We start from the raw sequence: 20622 nt of genomic DNA, 5'->3' as shown, positions 1-20622 counted from the left end.
GGAAGCCCTGAAGAACTATGTTCCCATCATGGAGGAGATGTATATATGTGTGTGTATATATACATGTATATATGTGTGTGTGTATATATACATGTATATATGTAAAGATAAAGGATTGGTTGGGGGGCACTCGGCTATCTGGCACTGTATGTATAATCAATAGTCGGCTGGTATAGAAATATATACAGATTTATTATAAACATAAAGTGCACATACAAATATGTGGATGTGTGACTAATCTCCCTGAAACATTAGGGTTAATCCTATCAGAAAATCACAGAAATAAGATAATAATGCACTTAGTAAAGTGGGTATATCATACCGTGCAGGATGTTTTTATCTTAGTTTTATCTGTGATTTTTTAATCCTATCAGACATCCACTATATATAGAGACAATATATTACATAAGCATTGTTTGCTGTAGTTGATCAACTTCAAAAATAGAATATAAAAATAAGGGTAAAAACTAAAAATAAGGATAAAAATAGAAACTGTAAATTTTTATTTATTTTTTTAAAGTAAAAAAGTCGCTTATGTGGTTGCCAGTTTGGTAGTCCAGTATATAGGAGGAATATATAAGGATAATAGTTCAGATGATATTGCTCCTGATATAGTTTAGTGCCGATATATATTTGTAATTGTATAAACCAGACTAATGTCCTTTTGACCATATCCTGGACGTCAAAATCACTTCTCTATCTGCTATGAGATGACACCTGAGGTGCTGTTGTCACTATGGTATCACAGTTAGCCAGGGATGTCATGTGACTGCTCCTCTGAAGATGCTTGCTGTGATGCATGCTGGGATTTTTACTTTCACTTTGCAGATGCTCCGCCCACACAGCCTCTCATCAACGTGAGCATGCTATGCTGAATGCAGTAGAAAAATTATATATACACAGTATACCTCTCATGATACTAATACCTCTTGGTTTTAGTTATTGTCTGGGGCAATTTATTGTTTTTTTATACTTATCCAACCCCTTTAGGTATTTAGGGAATCTTTCACCAGGAAATTCACTATTAAACCAGGCACAACACATTGTAGGACTAGCTCAGCTGAATGAAATGATGCCTTTCACTTAGTTACCAAGGCTTCATTTTGAGGAAAAGTACTTTTTTTTTTTTATCAGTTTACTTTTTATTGAAATAAACAATATCACATGAACATCATCAAGGATTTCGCTGTTTTTTGTATAGTTGAAAATAAATACAACAACTTACAAAAATATTGGTGTACGCAGACACCCATGGCATTATGGGAGATCAAAATTCCCGTGAACATTACAGCAGTTAAATAATTGAAGTAATGTAACATTGCATATAATAACACAATACCACCCTACCCCCCACCCCACCCCACCTTGAGCAGAGAGACATCAGTCTCTGTAGATTTAATGATAATCATACAATTGGGCATCAAAACATTTCCACCTATCTATGCTAATTTAGCCGTTCAAGCAGTGTACCATGACTATGTGGTTCCTCTGGAGAGGGGGTGTAAGAAAGACATTGAATTAATGCCTGAGAAGCCAGTTGCGCAGACTCAACCCACCCCTGCCATAAAGATAGGAATTTAGTTGGACATTTTAGTTTAGCATATACTCCCCTTTCTAATTTCAGAATTACATTTATCCTATTAAATTCTTGTTTTGTGGGAGGGGTCTCTCGTATCCAGTGTTTAGCTATCAGTACCCTAGCCTGGAACAGGAGTCTCTGAATACAAAGGGATTTCTTGTCTCCCAGTCCCGGAGAGTCCAGTATCCCCAGTATACAGACTCTAGGGTCAGCGGGTGGACGTATCTGAGTTGTCGTCACTATAATACTTCTGACATCCTCCCAATAGGATCGCAATCGTGAGCAGTTCCAAATCATATGGAGCAATGTCGCACCTTCTTCCCCACATCTAGGACATTTGGAATCTGCGTGCACACCAATTCTGAAAATAAATTGTGGGGTTCTATATACTAGATGTATAAGGTATAATTGTGATAGTCGCTGGGATTCGCTAAAAAAAAAACGCTGATACCAATCATACATTTAAATTTAGACCATACTTTGGTCGCTAGGGACAGGGTAGGGAGTGTGGTCGAGCGTGAGACATAGTTTCACCGTGGCAATCGGAGCCCTTTGTTTTGCTATAGATTAAATAATAGCAGCTGAAGAGTCCAGCTCGTCAGTCTGGAGCCATCCTTTAAAATGTTGCAGCTGGGCGGCTATGAAATAAAACCAAGGATTTGGTAAAGATAATCCGCCCCCCTCTTTACTCTTCTGGAGCCTTACAATACTTATTCTCGGCTGCTTTTTCCTCCAAATTAGGGATCTAAAAATCCCTTGGATTTTAAAAAACAACCTTTGTGGAATCCAGACTGGGGAGTTATGGAGGAGATATAGTAACTGAGGCATAAGTAGCATTTTTATGAGATTACTGCGACCGATGACTGATAGAGGTAATTTACACCACATATTAGATTTAGTGGCAAATTTGGCAACCAATGGTTCTATGTTCAATTTAATATAGTCCGTCGGAGATGATGTCACCATCACCCCCTTGTAAGGGCATGCTTTTAACATCCAATGAGGCTGGATCAAGTGGAAGGATTGTGGACTTATCCCAGGTAATGGTGAGTCCGGAATAAGTCCCAAATCCAACTATTTCCTGCATTACAGAATCTATGGAATTCTGCAGGTCGCCTACATATAGTAAAAGGTCGTCCGCGTATAATGAGACTCTCTCTTCCCGATGGTCCCAGTATGTCGATGTACGCAACAAACAAGCAAGGGGTTCAATGGCAATTGCGAATAATAAAGGTGATAAGGGGCATCCCTGTCGAGTACCCCTATGTAAAGGGAAATATCCGGAAAGCAACCCATTTTCCCTAATTCTTGCATCTGGAGAGTGATATAATAACTGCACCCAGGCGATAAAACCCCTACTAAAACCCATGGCTGTTAGGACAAGGAAAAGTACTTTTAATTCATATGAAGTTGAGCAGTTAAGTCACCCAGGGTAGTGACGCGTCACCCTTGCTCCTCCTGCTTCCTCTGCCAGCCCCTCTTTTTCCTTTTTTTGATGGGGCCAGGTTGGGCCTATACAGTATACTCATTTCACCTGATCTGGTCCTTCAAGAAGAGGAGGGGCTGACATAGGAAGCAGGAGGAGCAAGTGTGCACAGAGTGGCTTGAGCCTGCCCTCAGTGCCCTAACTGCTCATTTGCATTTGGATTAAAAGTACTTTTTCTCCAGAATGAAGCTATGGGTTACTAAGTGAAAGGTATCATTACATTCGGCATAGCTACTCCTACAAGGCATTATGCCTGGTTCTGCGGTCAATGTCCTGGTGGCAGACTCCATTTAATGTGTAAAGTTGTCCTAACAGTATGTGCCATTCATGTCTCCCTCAGAAACAAGCCTGCATGGTGATCAGGAACCTGGTGTCCCGCACTCGCGATTTCTCACAATCCATTCTGGAAATGGGAGCAGAGTCTTTAATTCTCCAAGCCCGCAGCGCTCACAAGGACTGTGACGATGTCGCCAAAGCTGCTCTGAGGGACCTAGGATGTGAAGTAGAGCTAAAAGAGCTATGGACTGGCCAGAAAGGCAGCTTGAAGCAGTAACCTCAGTATACCTTATACCCATATTAAAAAAAAAAAAATTGGCAAATGTGATGCCTTCAGTGTATCCTTTATAGTAAGAGCAAATTCCTATTTATTTTATTTTATGACATGATATATCTCATTTATTGCTCTGTTTCCTTGCAGTATTTCACTGAATGTCTTCACATAATTGCCTAAGCCCACTTTCTGCATTTGCTTGTTGCAGCATTAAAAGTGCAGCTACAGTTGTATTACAGTACCTTTACATGGACTGATAGAACAGGCAGTGATCGGGAATACGTTCTTGATCATTGCCTACCCGTTAGCAGCATTGACCACCAATGTCTGGGGATGAAAGACTGTTACTGCAATTGTTCGTCCCCATACAGATTCATTGTTCGTCGGCAGCACGACATGGCGACATGCAGTAGACAAATCATCATTTTTTTTGTGCCGCATAAAGGATGTGATCTGATACAATCAGATAATTGGCTTGTTTAAAAGAGCCTTTAAATGTTGACCGTGAATATGAGCCCCTGAGACTTTGTGGTCATGCACTGTGTTCTGGCAAGTGGAAGAAAACAAGCTTAGGCCTCATGCACATGACTGCATGTATTTGTGGGTGATGTCCGTGTTGCATCTGTTAAGTTTTTTTGCAGACCCATTGACTTAAATGGGTCCATGGTCCACGTTGTGCGGCCAAGCATAGGACATGTTCTATCTTTTTGCGTAATAGACATACGGATGAGGAAGGACATGGATTATCCGTGTTCTTTCCGCATCCATATGGCCGTTCCAAATGCAACATGGTCGCGGACCGCAAATACATAGTCATGTGCATGAGGCCTTATCCCTGAAATAACTGCTAGTGCGATGAGAACACTGATTAAAAGATTACATTTATATTTCCTTACTTAGAGAGCTTCTTGCTTTCTTGTACAAACTAATACGTTTTACACCACTCTCACATCCTGTTACTGCATGGGTCATTATGACAGCGGCAGGGATGATTGGTCTGTCTCAGTGGGCATGTGCTGTTAGTGTCGGCTCCACTGCTTTTACTTCAAGATCTGCGCAGGAGAGTCTGCGCTGCTTTTATCAACTAAAAAATACCAGTGGACAGTGAAAGAACGTCATTTATGATTAAACTGCCAAGAGGTTAAAATAAAGTTTGTGAGAGTTACACTTTGTTCTTCATCCATACAGGAATTCAATCAAACACCATTTCTTAAATCTTCTTATATCAGCAAACAACTTTTCTTTTGAATTCACTGTTTGGATCTTTCATGTATTCTTTTGCTGCATCTATAGACTGAAGAGTCACTGACTGTGTGAAATTTGGGTAAATTTTAGTATGGGGTGACTGGGGAATGCTGGTTACCTACTCACTTTGGATGCCATAATCATCTTTGTTATTTCTATGTTCACTGATCCAAACAGTGAGTCTCCAGTCAATAGAGATGAGCAAAAGAATGGAGAAAAGATGCAAACCGAGATTTTCACACAAGTTCTAAAAGTGGATAAAGATTAGAGATGTCCCGAACTATTCGCCGGCGAACATCGCTTGTTTGTGTTCGCCGCGGCGGGCGAACATATGCGATGTTCGGTCCGCCCCCTATATGTCATCATTGAGCAAACTTTGACCCTGTACCACACAGTCAGCAGACACATTCCAGCCAATCAACAGCATACCCTCCCTCCCAGACCCTCCCACCTCCTCTAAAAAAGCAAGGATGGCAGCCCTCTTAGATTCATTCTGAAGCTGCAGTGTTAGTTAGAGCAGGGAGAGTGATGCTGCTGATGCTGAATTAATAGGGAAAGCGTTAGCTAGGCCAGTGTTCTGTGTCCATTCCAGTCCTCAAAGACTCATCTGATCTGCTGTAAGGACAGCGTCCTGACAGCACCCCAAAAAGCCCTTTTTAGGGCTGGTACATCAGTCTACTTTTATTTTATTTTTTCTATATATATATTGCAGTTGCCTGCCCGTGTGTGAGATGCCCGTGTGTGAGAGGCCACAGATTGTACTGTGCCCACTGCCCACCACTCATATAGGGTGGCACAGTACCTTGCAGATAAAAAAGTTATTTAATTTTTCCTCTGTAATATAATTGCAGTTGCCTGCCAGTGTGTGTCAGGCCCACAGACTGTACTGTGCCCACTGCCCACCACTCGTATAGGGTGGCACAGTACCTTGCAGATAAAAAAGTCATTACATTTTTCCTCTGTAATATAATTGCAGTTGCCTGCCAGTGAGTGTCAAGCCCACAGACTGTACTGTGCCCACTGCCCACCACTCATATAGGGTGGCACAGCATCTTGCTGTTAAAAAAATTAATTTAATTTTTCCTCTGTAATATAATTGCAGTTGCCTGCCAGTGAGTGTCAGGCCCACAGATTGTACTGTGCCCACTGCCCACCACTCATATAGGGTGGCACAGTACCTTGCAGATAAAAAAGTCATAACATTTTTCCTCTGTAATATAATTGCAGTTGCCTGCCAGTGTGTGTCAGGCCTACAGACTGTACTGTGCCCACTGCCCACCACTCATATAGGGTGGCACAGTACCTTGCAGATAAAAAAGTCATACAAATTTTCCTCTGTAATATAATTGCAGTTGCCTGCCAGTGAGTGTCAGGCCCACAGACTGTACTGTGCCCACTGCCCACCACTCATATAGGGTGGCACAGTACCTTGCAGATAAAAAAGTCATAACATTTTTCCTCTGTAATATAATTGCAGTTGCCTGCCAGTGTGTGTCAGGCCCACAGACTGTACTGTGCCCACTGCCCACCACTCATATAGGGTGGCACAGCACCTTGCTGTTAAAAAAATCATTGAATTTTTCCTCTGTAATATAATTGCAGTTGCCTGCCAGTGAGTGTCAGGCCCACAGACTGTACTGTGCCCACTGCCCACCACTCATATAGGGTGGCACAGTACCTTGCACGCATAGTACCACTAATCTAAAAAAAAATGACAGGCAGAGGCAGGCCACCCTGCAGGGGCCGTCGTGGTGCTGTGATTTCCTTTGGCCCTAGAATAATGCCCAGTGTTCAGAGGCCACGTACACTGAACTCGAAAAATTCTGAGGACATAGTTGACTGGCTTACACAGGACACCCAATCTTCTACAGCTTCCGCTCGGAACCTTGATGCACCATCCTCCTCCAGCTCAGCTTCGGGCACCTCTCAAGTTACCACTCGCCCGCCCGCCGCCACCACCAACACTAGCACCACAGCCGCTTCACTTGATCTGTCAGAGGAGTTATTTACACATCAGTTGGAAGAAATGAGTGATGCGTAACAATTATTGCCAGAGGATGTAGATAACAGGGATATGTCTCAGTCAGGCATTATACACATGGACGTACGGTGTGATGATGATGATGTTGTACCCGTTGCTGCTTCCTTTGCTGAGTTGTCAGATACAAGTGAAGCGGTTGATGATGACGATTTGTCCGTGGATGTCACGTGGGTACCCGCTCGAAGAGAAGAAGAACAGGGGGAAAGTTCAGATGGGGAGACAGAGAGGAGGAAGAGACGAGTTGGAAGCAGGGGGAGGTCGTCGCAAGGAGCTAGAGGCACAGTCAGACAGCATGTATCGGCACCCGGGGTCAGCCAGACAGCACGCCAATCAACGCATGCTGTTGCCACCACCAGAATGCCATCATTGCAAAGCTCAGCAGTGTGGCATTTTTTTTTGTGTGTCTGCCTCTGATAACAGCGATGCCATTTGCAACCTGTGCCAAAAGAAACGGAGTCGTGGGAAGTCCAACACCCACCTAGGTACAACTGCTTTGCGAAGGCAAAAATGATCTCACATCAAAAATATGGGATTAACACATGAGTACAAGCAGCACACAAACTCAAAGCCACCATCCTCCTCCTGGTCCAGCATCTTCAGCCACGTCAACCACTGCTGTCCTGCTTGCCCCCTCTCAACCACCCGCCACTCCGCCTCTCACTTTCAGCAGTTCCTGCTCATCTGCCCACAGTCAGGTGTCTGTCAAGGAAATGTTTGAGCGTAAGAAGCCAATGTCACAGAGTCAGCCCCTTGCCGGCGTCTGATAGCTGGCTTGTCGGAACTCTTAGCCCGCCAGCTTTTACCATACAAGCTGGTGGAGTCTGGGGCCTTCAAAAAATTTGTAGCTATTGGGACACCGCAGTGGAAGGTACCCGGCCCAATTTTTTTTTCACAAAAGGCAATCCCCAACCTGTACTCTATTGTGGAAAAGGAAGTCATGGCATGTCTGGCACACAGTGTTGGGGCAAGGGTCCATCTGACCACTGATACCTGGTCTGCAAAGCACGGTCAGGGCAGGTATATCACGTACACTGCGCATGGGGTAAACCTGCTGACGGCTGCCAAACATGGAATGCGTGGTTCTGCAGCGGAGTTGGTGACACCGCCACAACTTGCAGGCAGGCCTGCTGCCACCTCCTCCTACTCCATCCTCTTCGCTAACCTCCTCGGCTGAGTCCTCTGCCAGTGAGGCGCTTGATTTGCGACAGCCCGACACGTTGGAATTCAACACTCCTAATGTTCGACCGCCTTCTCCAACAAGAAAAAGCCGTCAACGAGTATTTGTATGACCAGGGTGCTAGGACAGCCTCTGCGGAGCTGGGTATTTTTTTGCCACGTTACTGGATGCTCATGCGCAATGCCTGTAGGCTCATGCGTCCTTTTGAGGAGGTGACAAACCTAGTCAATCGCACCGAAGGCACCATCAGCGACCTCATCCCATTTGTTTTCTTCCTGGAGCGTGCCCTGCGAAGAGTGCTGGATCAGGCCGTAGATGAGCGTGAAGAGGAAAGAGTTTATGGTCACCATCACCACCAGAAACAGCCTTATCAGCATCGCTTGCTGGACCTGCGGCAACGCTGGAAGAGGAGTCTGAGGAGGAATGTGGCTTTGAGGAGGAGGAAGACCAACCACATCACAGGGTGCTCGTTGTCACCTATCTGGGACCCGTGGTGTTGTACGTGGCTGGGGCGAAGAACAGACCTTCAAAGAGATCAGAGAGGACGAGGAACGGGACATGAGTAGGTCGGCATCCAACCTTGTGCAAATGGGGTCTTTCATGCTGTCATGCCTGTTGAGGGACCCTCGTATAAAAAGGCTGAAGGAGAATGACCTGTACTGGGTGGCCACGCTACTAGACCCCCGGTATAAGCAGAAAGTGGCTGAAATGTTACCGAATTACCGGAAGTCGGAAAGGATGCAGCAGTTCCAAAACAAGTTAAAAAGTATGCTTTACACAGCCCTTCGGGGTCCACCCTCAGAGAACGACTCGACCGACAGGTAGCAGACTACCTCGCCTTAACTGCAGATATCGACACTGCATTTTTTTTGGGGGGGGGGGGGACAAGGTGACTATTTTTTCTATTACGGGTGATTTATACTTAAATATTTTGTGTGTTTTATTGTAAAAAAATATTTTTTACTTTTTATTTAATAACTATTTCCCCCATAGGGGTTAGAACCTGGGATCTTTTAATCCCTTGTCCTATTCACCCTAATAGACACTCTCCCTGCTGCCCTGGGCATAGTACACACAGCAGCAGGGAGCTGACCATGGAAGGCTTCAGTATCGTCCAGGCTACCATGGTAACCGATCAGACCCCTGCGATTACACTGCTGGGGCTCCGATTGGAACTGCTACTGCCACCAATGAAGAGGGGGGAGGCCACTGCCACCAATGATTTAATACTGGGGGGTGTAGGAAGGGCGCAAGGGTCCGTCGTTGCCGGAAGGGTATGTGTCACATAGGTTCCTGGCCTCGGTGAAATAAGAACTGGTATTTTCAGGTGTCAGCGGCAGCTAATGCTGATTGACATTTCGCTATTTTAGTATGGCTGTATAGCTGATCCGGGACGGCTCTTACTGGGATTAGTCAAAGTACTGGGTGGGTGACTACTCCCCACGTTCCAGGCCGGGTCTTGACTGGCCAATAAAAAAAACAGCCGGCAGTGTCAGCTGGGAGTGGGTACTGAGACCTGTGCTGGGCTGAAAAGCTGAGACCTGTGTGTGTTGGGAGAGCAGGCCACCTAAAGCCTGCATTTGGACTGCTGGAGGCAATACCGCCGACAAGTTGACGTTTTTTGTTATGCACGAACTTTCTACTCAAACTTTCATACCATGGTGATGGATCATGTGATGGACCATGTGATGAGCGTAGTGACGTCATCAAAGGTCCTATTCCTCACAGATGAAGACAAAAGAGATGCCGGCTGCGTGAACAAGCGGATTAAGGTGAGTTAAATTGTTTTTTCTTTTTTTTAACCGCTCCAGCCCTATTTTACTTAGCATTCTGTATTCAGAATGCTATTATTTTCCCTTATAACCATGGTATAAGGGAAAATAATAATGATCGGGTCCCCATCCCGATCGTCTCCTAGCAACCATGCGTGAAAATCGCACCCCATCCGCACTTGCCTGCGGATGCTTGCGATTTTCACGCACCCCATTCACTTCTATGGGGCCTGCGTTGCGTGAAAAACGCACAAAATAGAGCTTGCTGCTATTTTCACGCAACGCACAAGTGATGTGTGAAAATAACCGCTCATGTGCACAGCCCCATAGAAATGAATGGGTCCGGAAAACTCGCCCGTGTGAAAGGGGCCTTAGAGTGATGATTACTACTAGGGATGAGCGAACCAACTTCGAATGAAACATCCAAAGTCGATTTGCATAAAACTTTGTTCCAATACTGTACGGAGCAGGAGCTCTGTACAGTATTAGAATGTATTGTCTCCAATGAGCTCCGTACAGTATTAGAATGTATTGACTCCAATGAGCCAAAGTTATAGTCATAAATGAATATATACTGTAAAAAACCATTTCCCGAACTCTGGTTCGGTTCCAAGCTACAACTTGGAACCTAACCGGAGCTCCTGCTCAGTACAGTATTGGAACAAAGTTTTATGTGAATCGACTTCGCATGTTTCATCCGAAGTCGATTTGCTTATCCCTAATTACTACCATCATTGCCACTACTACTGGTATAAGCCCAGTCGGTAATATGCTCCAGAACTGTGCCTATCTAACTGCTGTGCCTCCCCTGTTGCCTGCTGAACACGTCTCATCATTAATGAAATACATCCTCCAGCAGTCTGTGCTCCTGACTAAAATTCTAGATTTCAGTTATCATTTACGCAAGGGAACTGGCATAAATGATAAATGTGCGTAGGGGCAGATGACCCTACGCACATCCCGTGCGCTGGTCCCGGTTCTCTTGCCTGCTATTTGTTTATAAAACAGCAGGGTAATATGCCTGGATTGGGCATGTGACCACTGCAGCCAATCATTGTCCTCAGCTGCATTGATTGACAGTACGAATAAACAGTGGCAAAGCAGTGAGATAGGAGCTGGCTACAGAAGGGGGCAGAACTTGGGTGCAACAAGAGCAACGATTACACCCTCATTGCAACAAACTCCTAATTTGCATATTAGGAAAAAGTATACTTCCTCAGGAACAGAGCCTCAGATCAACCAAAGAAAAGCAGCACTTTAATCAGGCGAACTACAGCTACAGGTACAGTTAGGTCCATATATATTTGGACAGAGACAACATTTTTCTAATTTTTGTTCTGTACATTACCACAATGGATTTTGAGCAAAACAATTCAGATGCAGTTGAAGTTCAGACTTTCAGCTTTAATTCAATGGGTTGAACAAAATGATTGCATAAAAATGTGAGGAACTAAAGCATTTTTTAAACTCAATCCCTTCATTTCATGGGCTCAAACATAATTGGACAAATTCAATTATTGTAAATAAAACTTAGTTGAAAACCCTTTGTTGGCAATGACTGCCTGAAGTCTTGAACTCATGGACATCACCAGACGCTGCGTTTCTTCCTCCTTAATGCTCTGCCAGGCCTTTACTGCAGCGGTTTTTCAGTTGATGTTTGTTTGTGGGCCTTTCTGTCGAAGTGTTAGTCTTTAACAAGTGAAATGCTCTATTGGGTTCAGATCAGGTGACTGACTTGGCCATTCAAGAATATTCCACTCCTTTGCTTTAATAAGCTCCTGGGTTGCTTTGGCTTTATGTTTTGGGTCATTGTCCATCTGTATTATGAAACGCTGACAAATCAGTTTGGCTGGATTTGAGCACACAGTATGTCTCTGAAACCCCCAGAATTCATCCAGCAGCTTCTGTCCTGTGTTACAAATCATCAATAAACTAGGGACCAGTGCCAGTGGCAGCCATGCATGCCCAAGCCATCACACTGCCTCCGCCATGTTTTACAGATGATGTGGGTATACTTTGGATCGTGACTGTACCATGCCTTCGCCATACTTTTTCTTTCCATCAATCTGTAGCGTTTGATCTTTGGTTTCATCTGTCCAAATAATGTTCTTTCAGAAGTGTGCTAGTTTTTAAGATGTTTTTTTTTTTAGCAAAGTCCAATCTAACCTTCTAATTCTTGGGGTCTATGAGTGGCTTGCACTGTGCAGTGAACCCTCTGTATTTACTTTCATGCAGTCTTCTCTTTATGGTAGATTTAGATATTGATAAAACCCTATATGCTCGAGAGTGTTGTTCACTTGGTTGCCTCTTGTTAAAGGGAACCTGTCACCGGGATTTTGTGTATAGAGCTGAGGACATGGGTTGCTAGATGGCCACTAGCACATCCGCAATACCCAGTCCCCATAGCATATGTATCAAATCGTTTTTTTCCCACAATAAAAGCACACAGAGCTATGTGGACTGGGTATTGCGGATGTGCTAGTGGGCCATCTAGCAACCCATGTCCTCAGCTTTATACCCAAAATCCCGGTGACAGGTTTCCCTTTAAAGGGGTTTATCATCACCATTGTAATTATTCTGCGATCATCCACCACTGTTGTCTTCCGTGGGTGTCCAGGTCTTTTTCCATTGTTGAGGTCACCAGTGCTTTCTTTCTTTCTCAGGATGTAACCAAACTGTAGATTTTGCCACTCCTAATAGTGTAGCAATTTCTCGGATGGGGTTTTTTCTGTTTTCGCAGATGAAGGATGGCCTTTGTTTCACCTGCATGGAAAGCCCTTTGACCGCATGTTTACTTCTCAGCAAAATCTTTAAAATGCAAGCACCATACCTCATATCTACTCCAGGCCTTTATGTGCTTAATCGAGGATGAAATAATGAAGGAATTGCCCATGAAACAGCCTTTGAGTCAATTGTCCGATTACTTTTGGTCCCTTTAAAAACAAGGAGCCACATTAAAAGGACTGAAACTCCTAAACCCTTCATCCAATTTTAATGTGGACACCCTCAAATTAAAGCTAAAGGTTTAGACTTTATGTCCATGTCCATTATATACTATAACTTGAATAAGTTTTAGTAAACAGGTAATAAAAACAAAATTTGTGTCTGTGTCCAAAAATATATGGACCTAACTGTATGTGTCTTCGCAAATAGTTGGATAGGGAGGTCGCTGGTGACAGACTCCCTATAATTGCCTTGGAGGCCACTTTCGCACTGTAATTATTTTCATCAATATTTGTAAGCCAAAGCCAGGAGTGGAACCTAAATCGAGAAGATTTATCATGGAAATATTTGTGCCTCTTCTGTGTTTGGGAACCACTGCTGGTCTAATCTTATACACTTTGCTGGTACTGTATTACTGTAATGCTGTGTGGTCGCCATTTGCGGATGCGGACCCAATACAGTTAAATGGGTCTGCGATCCGCAAGATTTAGTCCGCACCGCAAAAAAAAAAAAGAACATGTTCCATGTTTTTTGTGGTGTAGAGCCATGGATCAAAATCCCACCAAAGCACTCTGTAATGCTTTCGTGGGCTTCAATCTTGCGGATTGTGCACCAATTCAAGTGAATGGTTGCTGTTTGCAGGCCACAATAGGAAATTCACTTTTAAATGTCATTAACCCCTTAAGGACCCGCGCGCCGTACATGTACAGCGCTGGGTGGACGTGCTTAAGGACCAGCACTTGTAGATGTTACAGCGGGCTGATTGGGTGGGTGCAGGAAGCTGCGCCCGCCCGATCAGCAGCAGGGTCCAGCAGTCACTGATACCCCTGCTTATGCTCCGGCTATCAGTTAAAACACCGATGCTGGCGCATTGACCCCGCACTGGCCGCGGTCAGCACTGATGTCACGGATGGTGTACAGGAAACAAGACAATACCATATAAACAATGTCTCTCTGGATCCACAACTAAGGAACAAAGGGAGACCCCTGCAATAGACCAGCCGCTCTCCCTCACTGCTCAGCCTATGCGAACACCCCAAAGGTGATGCCGCATATCCACGTTCTCGGCTATCTATTACCTGAAGATCCCTACAATAGTGAGGGACACGACCACCGGCTCCCTACACTGACACGGAGGGAGTCAGGGTCACCTGGATCCAGAAAAGACAAAACATAAATACATAAACAGCACTTATCTGCAGACGACAGGGAACTGGGAACAGCATGCACACACAACTCCAGGAAGTTGTATCAGCCGCACACTACTGCATTATGGGAGGAACTTAAAGGGTACGATCAAGTCTGACTGCAATGACAGCTGAGATAGACTAACGAGATGAGAAACGAAACCAAAACAAAGAAATTCAAGGAGGAGGATCTGAGAAGCTCCTGTGAGCGCTTCTCAGCTGTCTGGCTGTGACAGTACCCCTCCCTCTAGGAGTGGACTCCGACACTCAGGGCCCACCTTCTCTACTCAGGATGGGACCATATGGAAAGGCCCTGATGAGACGAGAGGCCTTAATGTCCGTCACTGGGACCCACATCCTCTCCTCAGGACCATAACCCTCCCAATGAACGAGGTACTGGAGGGAATCGCGGACAAGACGAGAATCCACAATCCTAGAGACCTGAAATTCAAGATTTCCATCAACAATAATCGGAGGAGGAGGCAAAGGCGAGGGTACAATAGGTTGAACATAAGGTTTCAATAAGGACTTATGAAAAACATTATGGATCTTCCAAGTCTGAGGAAGATCAAGACGGTAGGCAACAGGATTGATGACAGACAGGATCTTGTAAGGCCCAATAAACCTAGGACCCAACTTCCAGGAGGGAACCTTCAATTTGATATTCTTGGTAGACAACCACACCAGATCACCAACATTCAGGTCCGGACCAGGCACACGTCTCTTATCCGCCACACGCTTATATCTCTCACTCATGCTCTTTAGATTATCCTGAATCTTTTGCCAAATAGATGACAAAGACGAGGAGAATCTGTCCTCATCAGGCAAACCAGAAGAGCCCTCTCCCGAGAAAGTCCCAAACTGCGGATGGAACCCATATGCACCAAAAAATGGTGACTTATCAGAGGACTCCTGACGACGGTTATTTAAAGCAAACTCAGCAAGGGACAAAAAAGAACACCAATCCTCCTGATTCTCTATCTCCGCCACAAAACAGCGCAGATATGTCTCCAGATTCTGATTGACGCGCTTTGTCTGGCCATTCGACTGCGGATGGAAAGCAGAAGAGAATGACAACCGAACCCCCAAGCGAGAACAGAAAGCCTTCCAGAATCTGGAAACAAACTGCGTGCCCCTATCAGAGACTATGTCTGAAGAATCCCATGCAATTTGACAATGTGGTCAATAATGCCTGCGCCAGCGTCTTAGCATTGGGCAAACCAGGGAAAGGGAAAAAATGCACCATTTTGCTAAAACGGTCCACCACCCACCAGAATCACAGACTTCCCCGAGGAACGAGGCAAGTCCGTTATGAAGTCCATGGACAGATGTGTCCAAGGGACGGGAAGGAATGGCAAAGGAAGGGAGAGGACCTGATGGCCGTGAATGAGGGACCTTGGCTACGAGCGCAAGTCTCGCAAGCTGCCACAAAACCCTCAAAACGCGACTTACGAAGGCGCAGGCCACCAGAATCTCCGAGCGATGAGATCCAAGGTGTGGCATCTTGCCCCTCGGGTGCCCCAGCAAGGACCGTGTCGTGGTGTTCTTTAAAAAGATCTTGTGTCTCAAAGCGAGAGGCACAAACAACCACCCAGGAGGACAAAGATCAGGAGCTTCTGACTGGCTGTGTCCTGCACCTCTGCCTCCAATTCAGAAAAAGAGCAGAGACCACCACACCTTAAGCCCAAAATGGGACCCGGGTCTTCAAAATTCCCACCTCCTGGAAAACAACGTGACAGGGCATCTTGCCTTCACATTCTTAACCCCAGGGCGGAACGTACAACAAAATTATACCTGTGAAAAGACAAAGACCATCTGGTCCTGTCTCGGGTTCAGGACGCTTGGCTGACTCCAAATAGGCCAGATTTTTATGGTCAGTAAACACGGTAATAGGGTGTCTGGCTCCCTCTAGCCAATGGCGCCATTCCTCAAAAAGCCAACTTGATGGCCAACAATTCCCTATCTCCCACATCATAATTTCTCTCTGCGGAGGAGAGTTTCTTTGAGAAAAAGGCACACGGTTGCCATTTGGCAGGAGAGGAACCCTGAGACAAGACCGCACCCACCCCTACCTCAGAAGCATCAACCCTCAACTATGAAGGGTAACGAAATATCAGGTTGTACTAGGATGGAGCGGAAGCAAAACTCTCCTTGATATTAGAAAAGGCCTTACGCGCCTCTACCGACCAGGAAGAAAAATCTACCCCCTTTCTGGTCATATCAGTGAGTGGTTTAACAACAGAGGAATAATTCAAAATAAAATTTCCTGTAATAATTGGCAAAGCCCAAAAAACGCAATCAGCGCCTTCTGGTTCTCAGGGAAGCTCCCACTCAAGCACAGCGCGGACCTTCTCGGGGTCCATGCGGAAAACCAGAAGCGGAGACAAGAAACCCCAGAAATTGGATTTCTGGAACCGCAAACACACATTTTTCCAGTTTCGCATATAATTTATTCTCCCGCAGAATGAGCAAGACCTGACGTAAGTGTTCCTTATGAGTCCTTGAAATCAGGAGAAAAAATCAAAATGTCATCCAAATACACTAATACAAATTTTCCCAATAAATGATAAAAAATGCTGTTGACGAAATGCTGAAAAAACGGCTGGGGCATTCATCAAACCAAAAGGCATAACCAAATTCTCAAAATGGCCCTCAGGGTATTGAAAGCCGTCTTCCATTCGTCTCCTTCTCTGACCCTAACCAGGTTGTATGCCCCTCTTAGGTCTAATTTGGAAAGACTTTAGCCCCACAACCGGTTAAACAGGTCAGGGATCAGAGGAAGCGGATAAGGATCACGAATAGTGATACTGTTCAGCTCCCTGAAATCCAGACAAGGTCTTAAAGAACCATCTTTTTTCTTAACAAGAAAAAAACCAGCGGCACAAGGTGACTTCGAGGGTCGTATGTGTCCTTTTCTCAAACTCTCAGAGATATAAGCCCGCATAGCGACCCCTCTCAGGTTGGAGAGATTGTATAAACGAGATTTAGGCAGCTTGGCGCCTGGGATGAGATTAATAGGGCAATCATACTCCCTGTGCGGAGGCAAACCCTGAACTCCACTCTCAGAGAAGACATCCAAAAATTCAGAGAGGAAAGGTGGTACAGTATTAGTATAAACCTCAGAAACAGATGTCCATGCGGCAATTCTCTCTGCAAAGTCACTCCAACCATTTATTTGCCTCGCTTGCCAATCAATGGTGGGGTTATGTTTAGTGAGCCAGGGTAGCCCCAACACTAGAGGAGTAGGCAAACCGCTAAGGACGAAACATGACACATCCTCAACATGAGCATCACTCACAATTAAATGGATATTGTGAACTATGCCCTTTAATGATTTCTGAGAAAGTGGAGCTGAATCAATAGCAAAAACAGGATATCTCTTCCCAAAGTGCATACCTGGAAACCATGAGTTATTGCAAATTGATTATCAATGAGGTTGACAGCTGCTCCACTATCCACAAAAATCTCACAAAATATGCTCTTGCTATCTAGCGCCACCCTAGCAGGCAGGACAAAACGGGAACTACAAGCAAACGGAAAACCTTCAATTTCCGCCTTAACCCTGCCAATAGTAACAGACGGAACATTTTTAAAAGATTTTTTCCTTTTTGGTCTCTTTATTACTCCAGAGAAACTGCCTGATCTCCTTGAGGGACAAACATTGCCAAAGATTTATACCTCCACAACAACAACAAACCCTCCCATGCGGGCTGAATCTTCTATTGTCAGAGGCAATCAACCCCAGCTGCATGGGCTCCTGCTCAGAAGGGCTGACAGCGACTGAGACTCCTGCGCACAGAATGAGACCGCCTGCACTGTTCTCGAGACTGAGTAGGACAGGAAGGAGAGATCTCTCGTCTCTCTCTAAGACGCCTGTCAATACGAACGGCCTGAGACATAGCAGAGTCCAAGGAGATAGGCCTCTCATGAAAGGAAAATGCATCTTTCAATCCCTCTGAAAGACCATGGCAAAATTGACTTCGGAGTGCAGCATCATTCCAACCAGTATCAGCTGCCCATCTCCGAAATTCGGAGCAGTATATCTCTGCGGATTGTTTACCCTGGCATAACAGCGTAGTCTAGACTCAGCCAGAGCAATACGATCCGATCATCATATATCTGACCCAGGGCTAAAAAGAATTCATCCACTGAGCGGAGGGCCGTGCCCCCTCCGGTAGCGAAAAGGCCCAAGACTGAGCGTTACCCCTGAGCAGCGATACAATGAATCCCCACCCTCCGTTCTTCATCACCAGAAGAATGGGGAAGAAGGCGAAAAATGGAGTTTGCAAGCCTCTTAAAACGCACAAAATTCTCACTACCCCCAGGAGAACGTATCCGGGAGCGAGACCTTGGGCTCAGCACAAACCTCCATGAACGCAAGCTGAACCGGTCACTTGAAACTGAGAAAAAATCCTACGGAGATCAGCTACCTCCAATGAAGACCCTGGAGGCGTTCAGCCAAAAGTGAAACCGGATCCATGCTTGAGACGGTTTTGGCGGCTGATAATGTCACGGATGGTGTACAGGAAACAAGGACAATACCATATAAACAAGTCTCTCTGGATACACACTAAGGAACAAAGGGAGACCCCTGCAATAGAGCTGCCGCTTTCCCTCACTGCTCAGCCTATGCGAACACCCCAAAGGTGGATGGCCGCATATCCACGTTCCTCGGCTATCTATTACCTGAAGACCCTACAATAGTGAAGGGACACGACCACCGGCTCCCTACACTGACACGGAGGGAGTCAGGGTCACCTGGATCCAGAAAAGACAAAAACATAAATACATAAACAGCACTTATCTGCAGACGACTGAGGACTGGGAACTGGGAACAGCATGCACACACACTCCAGGAAATTGTATCAGCCGCACACTACTGCATTATAGGGAGGAACTTAAAGGGTAGCGATCAGTCTGACTGCATGACAGCTGAGATAGACTAACGAGATGAGAAACTAAACCAAAACAAAGAAATTCAAGGAGGAGGATCTGAGAAGCTCCTGTGAGCGCTTTTCAGCTGTCTGGCTGTGACAGCTGACCGTTGCACGTGCGGGATCCTGCCTGGTGCGGAGTGCCCATCGGGTCCCTGCGCTGCTGTGACGGGGACCCGATGGCAGGGAAGGCAGCCCGATGCCTTTCTTAGGCATCGTGGCTGCCTTCTGTGACAGCCTATGAGATCCAGCCCCCTGGATCTCACAGGCATGAAGCTGTAAGTGTATTACAGTGTGTAATACACTTACAGTCAATGCATTACAATACAGAAGTACAGTCCTGATCAAAAGTTTAAGACCACTTGAAAAATGGCAAAAAACATATTTTACATTGTTGGATCTTATTAAGGTTCCAAGTAGAGCTTCATCATGCAACAAGAAGAAATGAGAGTGAGACAAAAAAAAATTTGAGCATTCAATTAATTGAAAATAACGATTCTGAAACAGGCTGTTTTTCAGCTGATCAAAATTTTAGGACCACATGCCTTTAAAAGGCCAAATCTGTGCAAAGATGTGGATTCATTGTCATTTTCTGTCAGGTAGTCACACGTTGTGATGGCAAAGGCAAAAAAACTCTCCCTTTTTGGTCGGGTTGTTGAACTGCATAAGCAGGGTCTCTCACAGCGCGCCATCGCTGCTGAGGTGGGACGCAGTAAGACAGTCATTTGGAATTTCTTAAATGGTCCTGAGGGTTATGGAACAAAAAAGTCAAGTGGAAGACCCAAAAAAATTTCATCAGCACTGAGCCAGAGGACCCCAATTGGCTGTCCGTCAAGACACTGGCGATCCTCGACCCAAATTAAGGCCCTTACTGGTGCTGACTGCAGCCCCATAACCATCAGACGGCATCTGAGACTGAAGGGCTTCAAAAACAAAAAACGTCTTCAAAGACCCCATCTCCTTGAACGCCACAGAACTGCTGTTTGGACTTTGCAAGAGAGCACCAAACATGGGACATTCAAAGGTGAAGAAAGTTTTATTTTTCTGATGAGAAAAAATTTAACCCTGATGGTTTCCAACGTTACTGGCATGACAAGCAAATCCCACCTGAGATGTTTTCTACGCGCCACAGTGGAGGGGGCGCCATAATGGTCTGAGGTGCTTTTTCCTTCAGTGGAACAATGGAGCTTCAGGAAGTGCAGGGGCGTCAAACGGCCGCTGGCTATGTCCAGATGTTGCAGAGAGCATTCCTCATGACTGAGGGCCCTCGTCTGTGTGGTAACAACTGGGTTTTTCAACAGGACAACGCTACAGTACACAATGCCAGCAGGACAAGGGACTTCTTCCAGGATAATAACATCACTCTTTTGGCCCATCCTGCGTGTTCCCCTGATCTAAATCTAATTGAGAACCTTTGGGGATGGATGGCAAGGGAAGTTTACAAAAATGGACAACAGTTCCAGACAGTAGATGGCTTTCGTGCGGCCGTCTTTACCCCTTGGAGAAATGTTTCCACTCACCTCATGGAAACGCTTGCATCAAGCATGCCGAAACAAATTTTTGAAGTGATAAACAATAATGGCGGAGCTACTCATTACTGAGTTCATGTTTGGAAGTTGGATTTCTGTTTTGGGGGGTTTATTTTTTTTTTGGAGGTGTGGTCCTAAACTTTTGATCAGCTGAAAAACAGCCTGTTTCAGTTTATTCG

At 45.3% G+C, this 20622-nt stretch overlaps 1 protein-coding gene across 2 annotated transcripts in view; it reads left to right on the top strand.

The window, feature by feature from the left end:
- Window positions 1–4287, top strand: part of ARMC6 (armadillo repeat containing 6) — a 41487-nt gene extending 37200 nt beyond the window's left edge. The window contains exon 8 of one of the 2 annotated variants that reach the window (XM_040417422.1): window positions 3406–4287. In XM_040417422.1, coding sequence (XP_040273356.1) covers window positions 3406–3618 — 213 coding nt within the window. In that variant the 3' untranslated portion in view covers window positions 3619–4287. The remainder of the gene's footprint in view (window positions 1–3405) is intronic. The other variant, XM_040417423.1, reaches the window with a different exon arrangement.
- The last annotated feature ends 16335 nt before the right edge of the window (window positions 4288–20622 follow it).

Source organism: Bufo bufo, chromosome 2 (assembly GCF_905171765.1).
Source record: "Bufo bufo chromosome 2, aBufBuf1.1, whole genome shotgun sequence".
Taxonomy (NCBI): Eukaryota; Metazoa; Chordata; class Amphibia; order Anura; family Bufonidae; genus Bufo; species Bufo bufo.
Note: the sequence above shows the minus strand (reverse complement) of the source record. Positions and strands in the feature narration are given on the sequence as shown.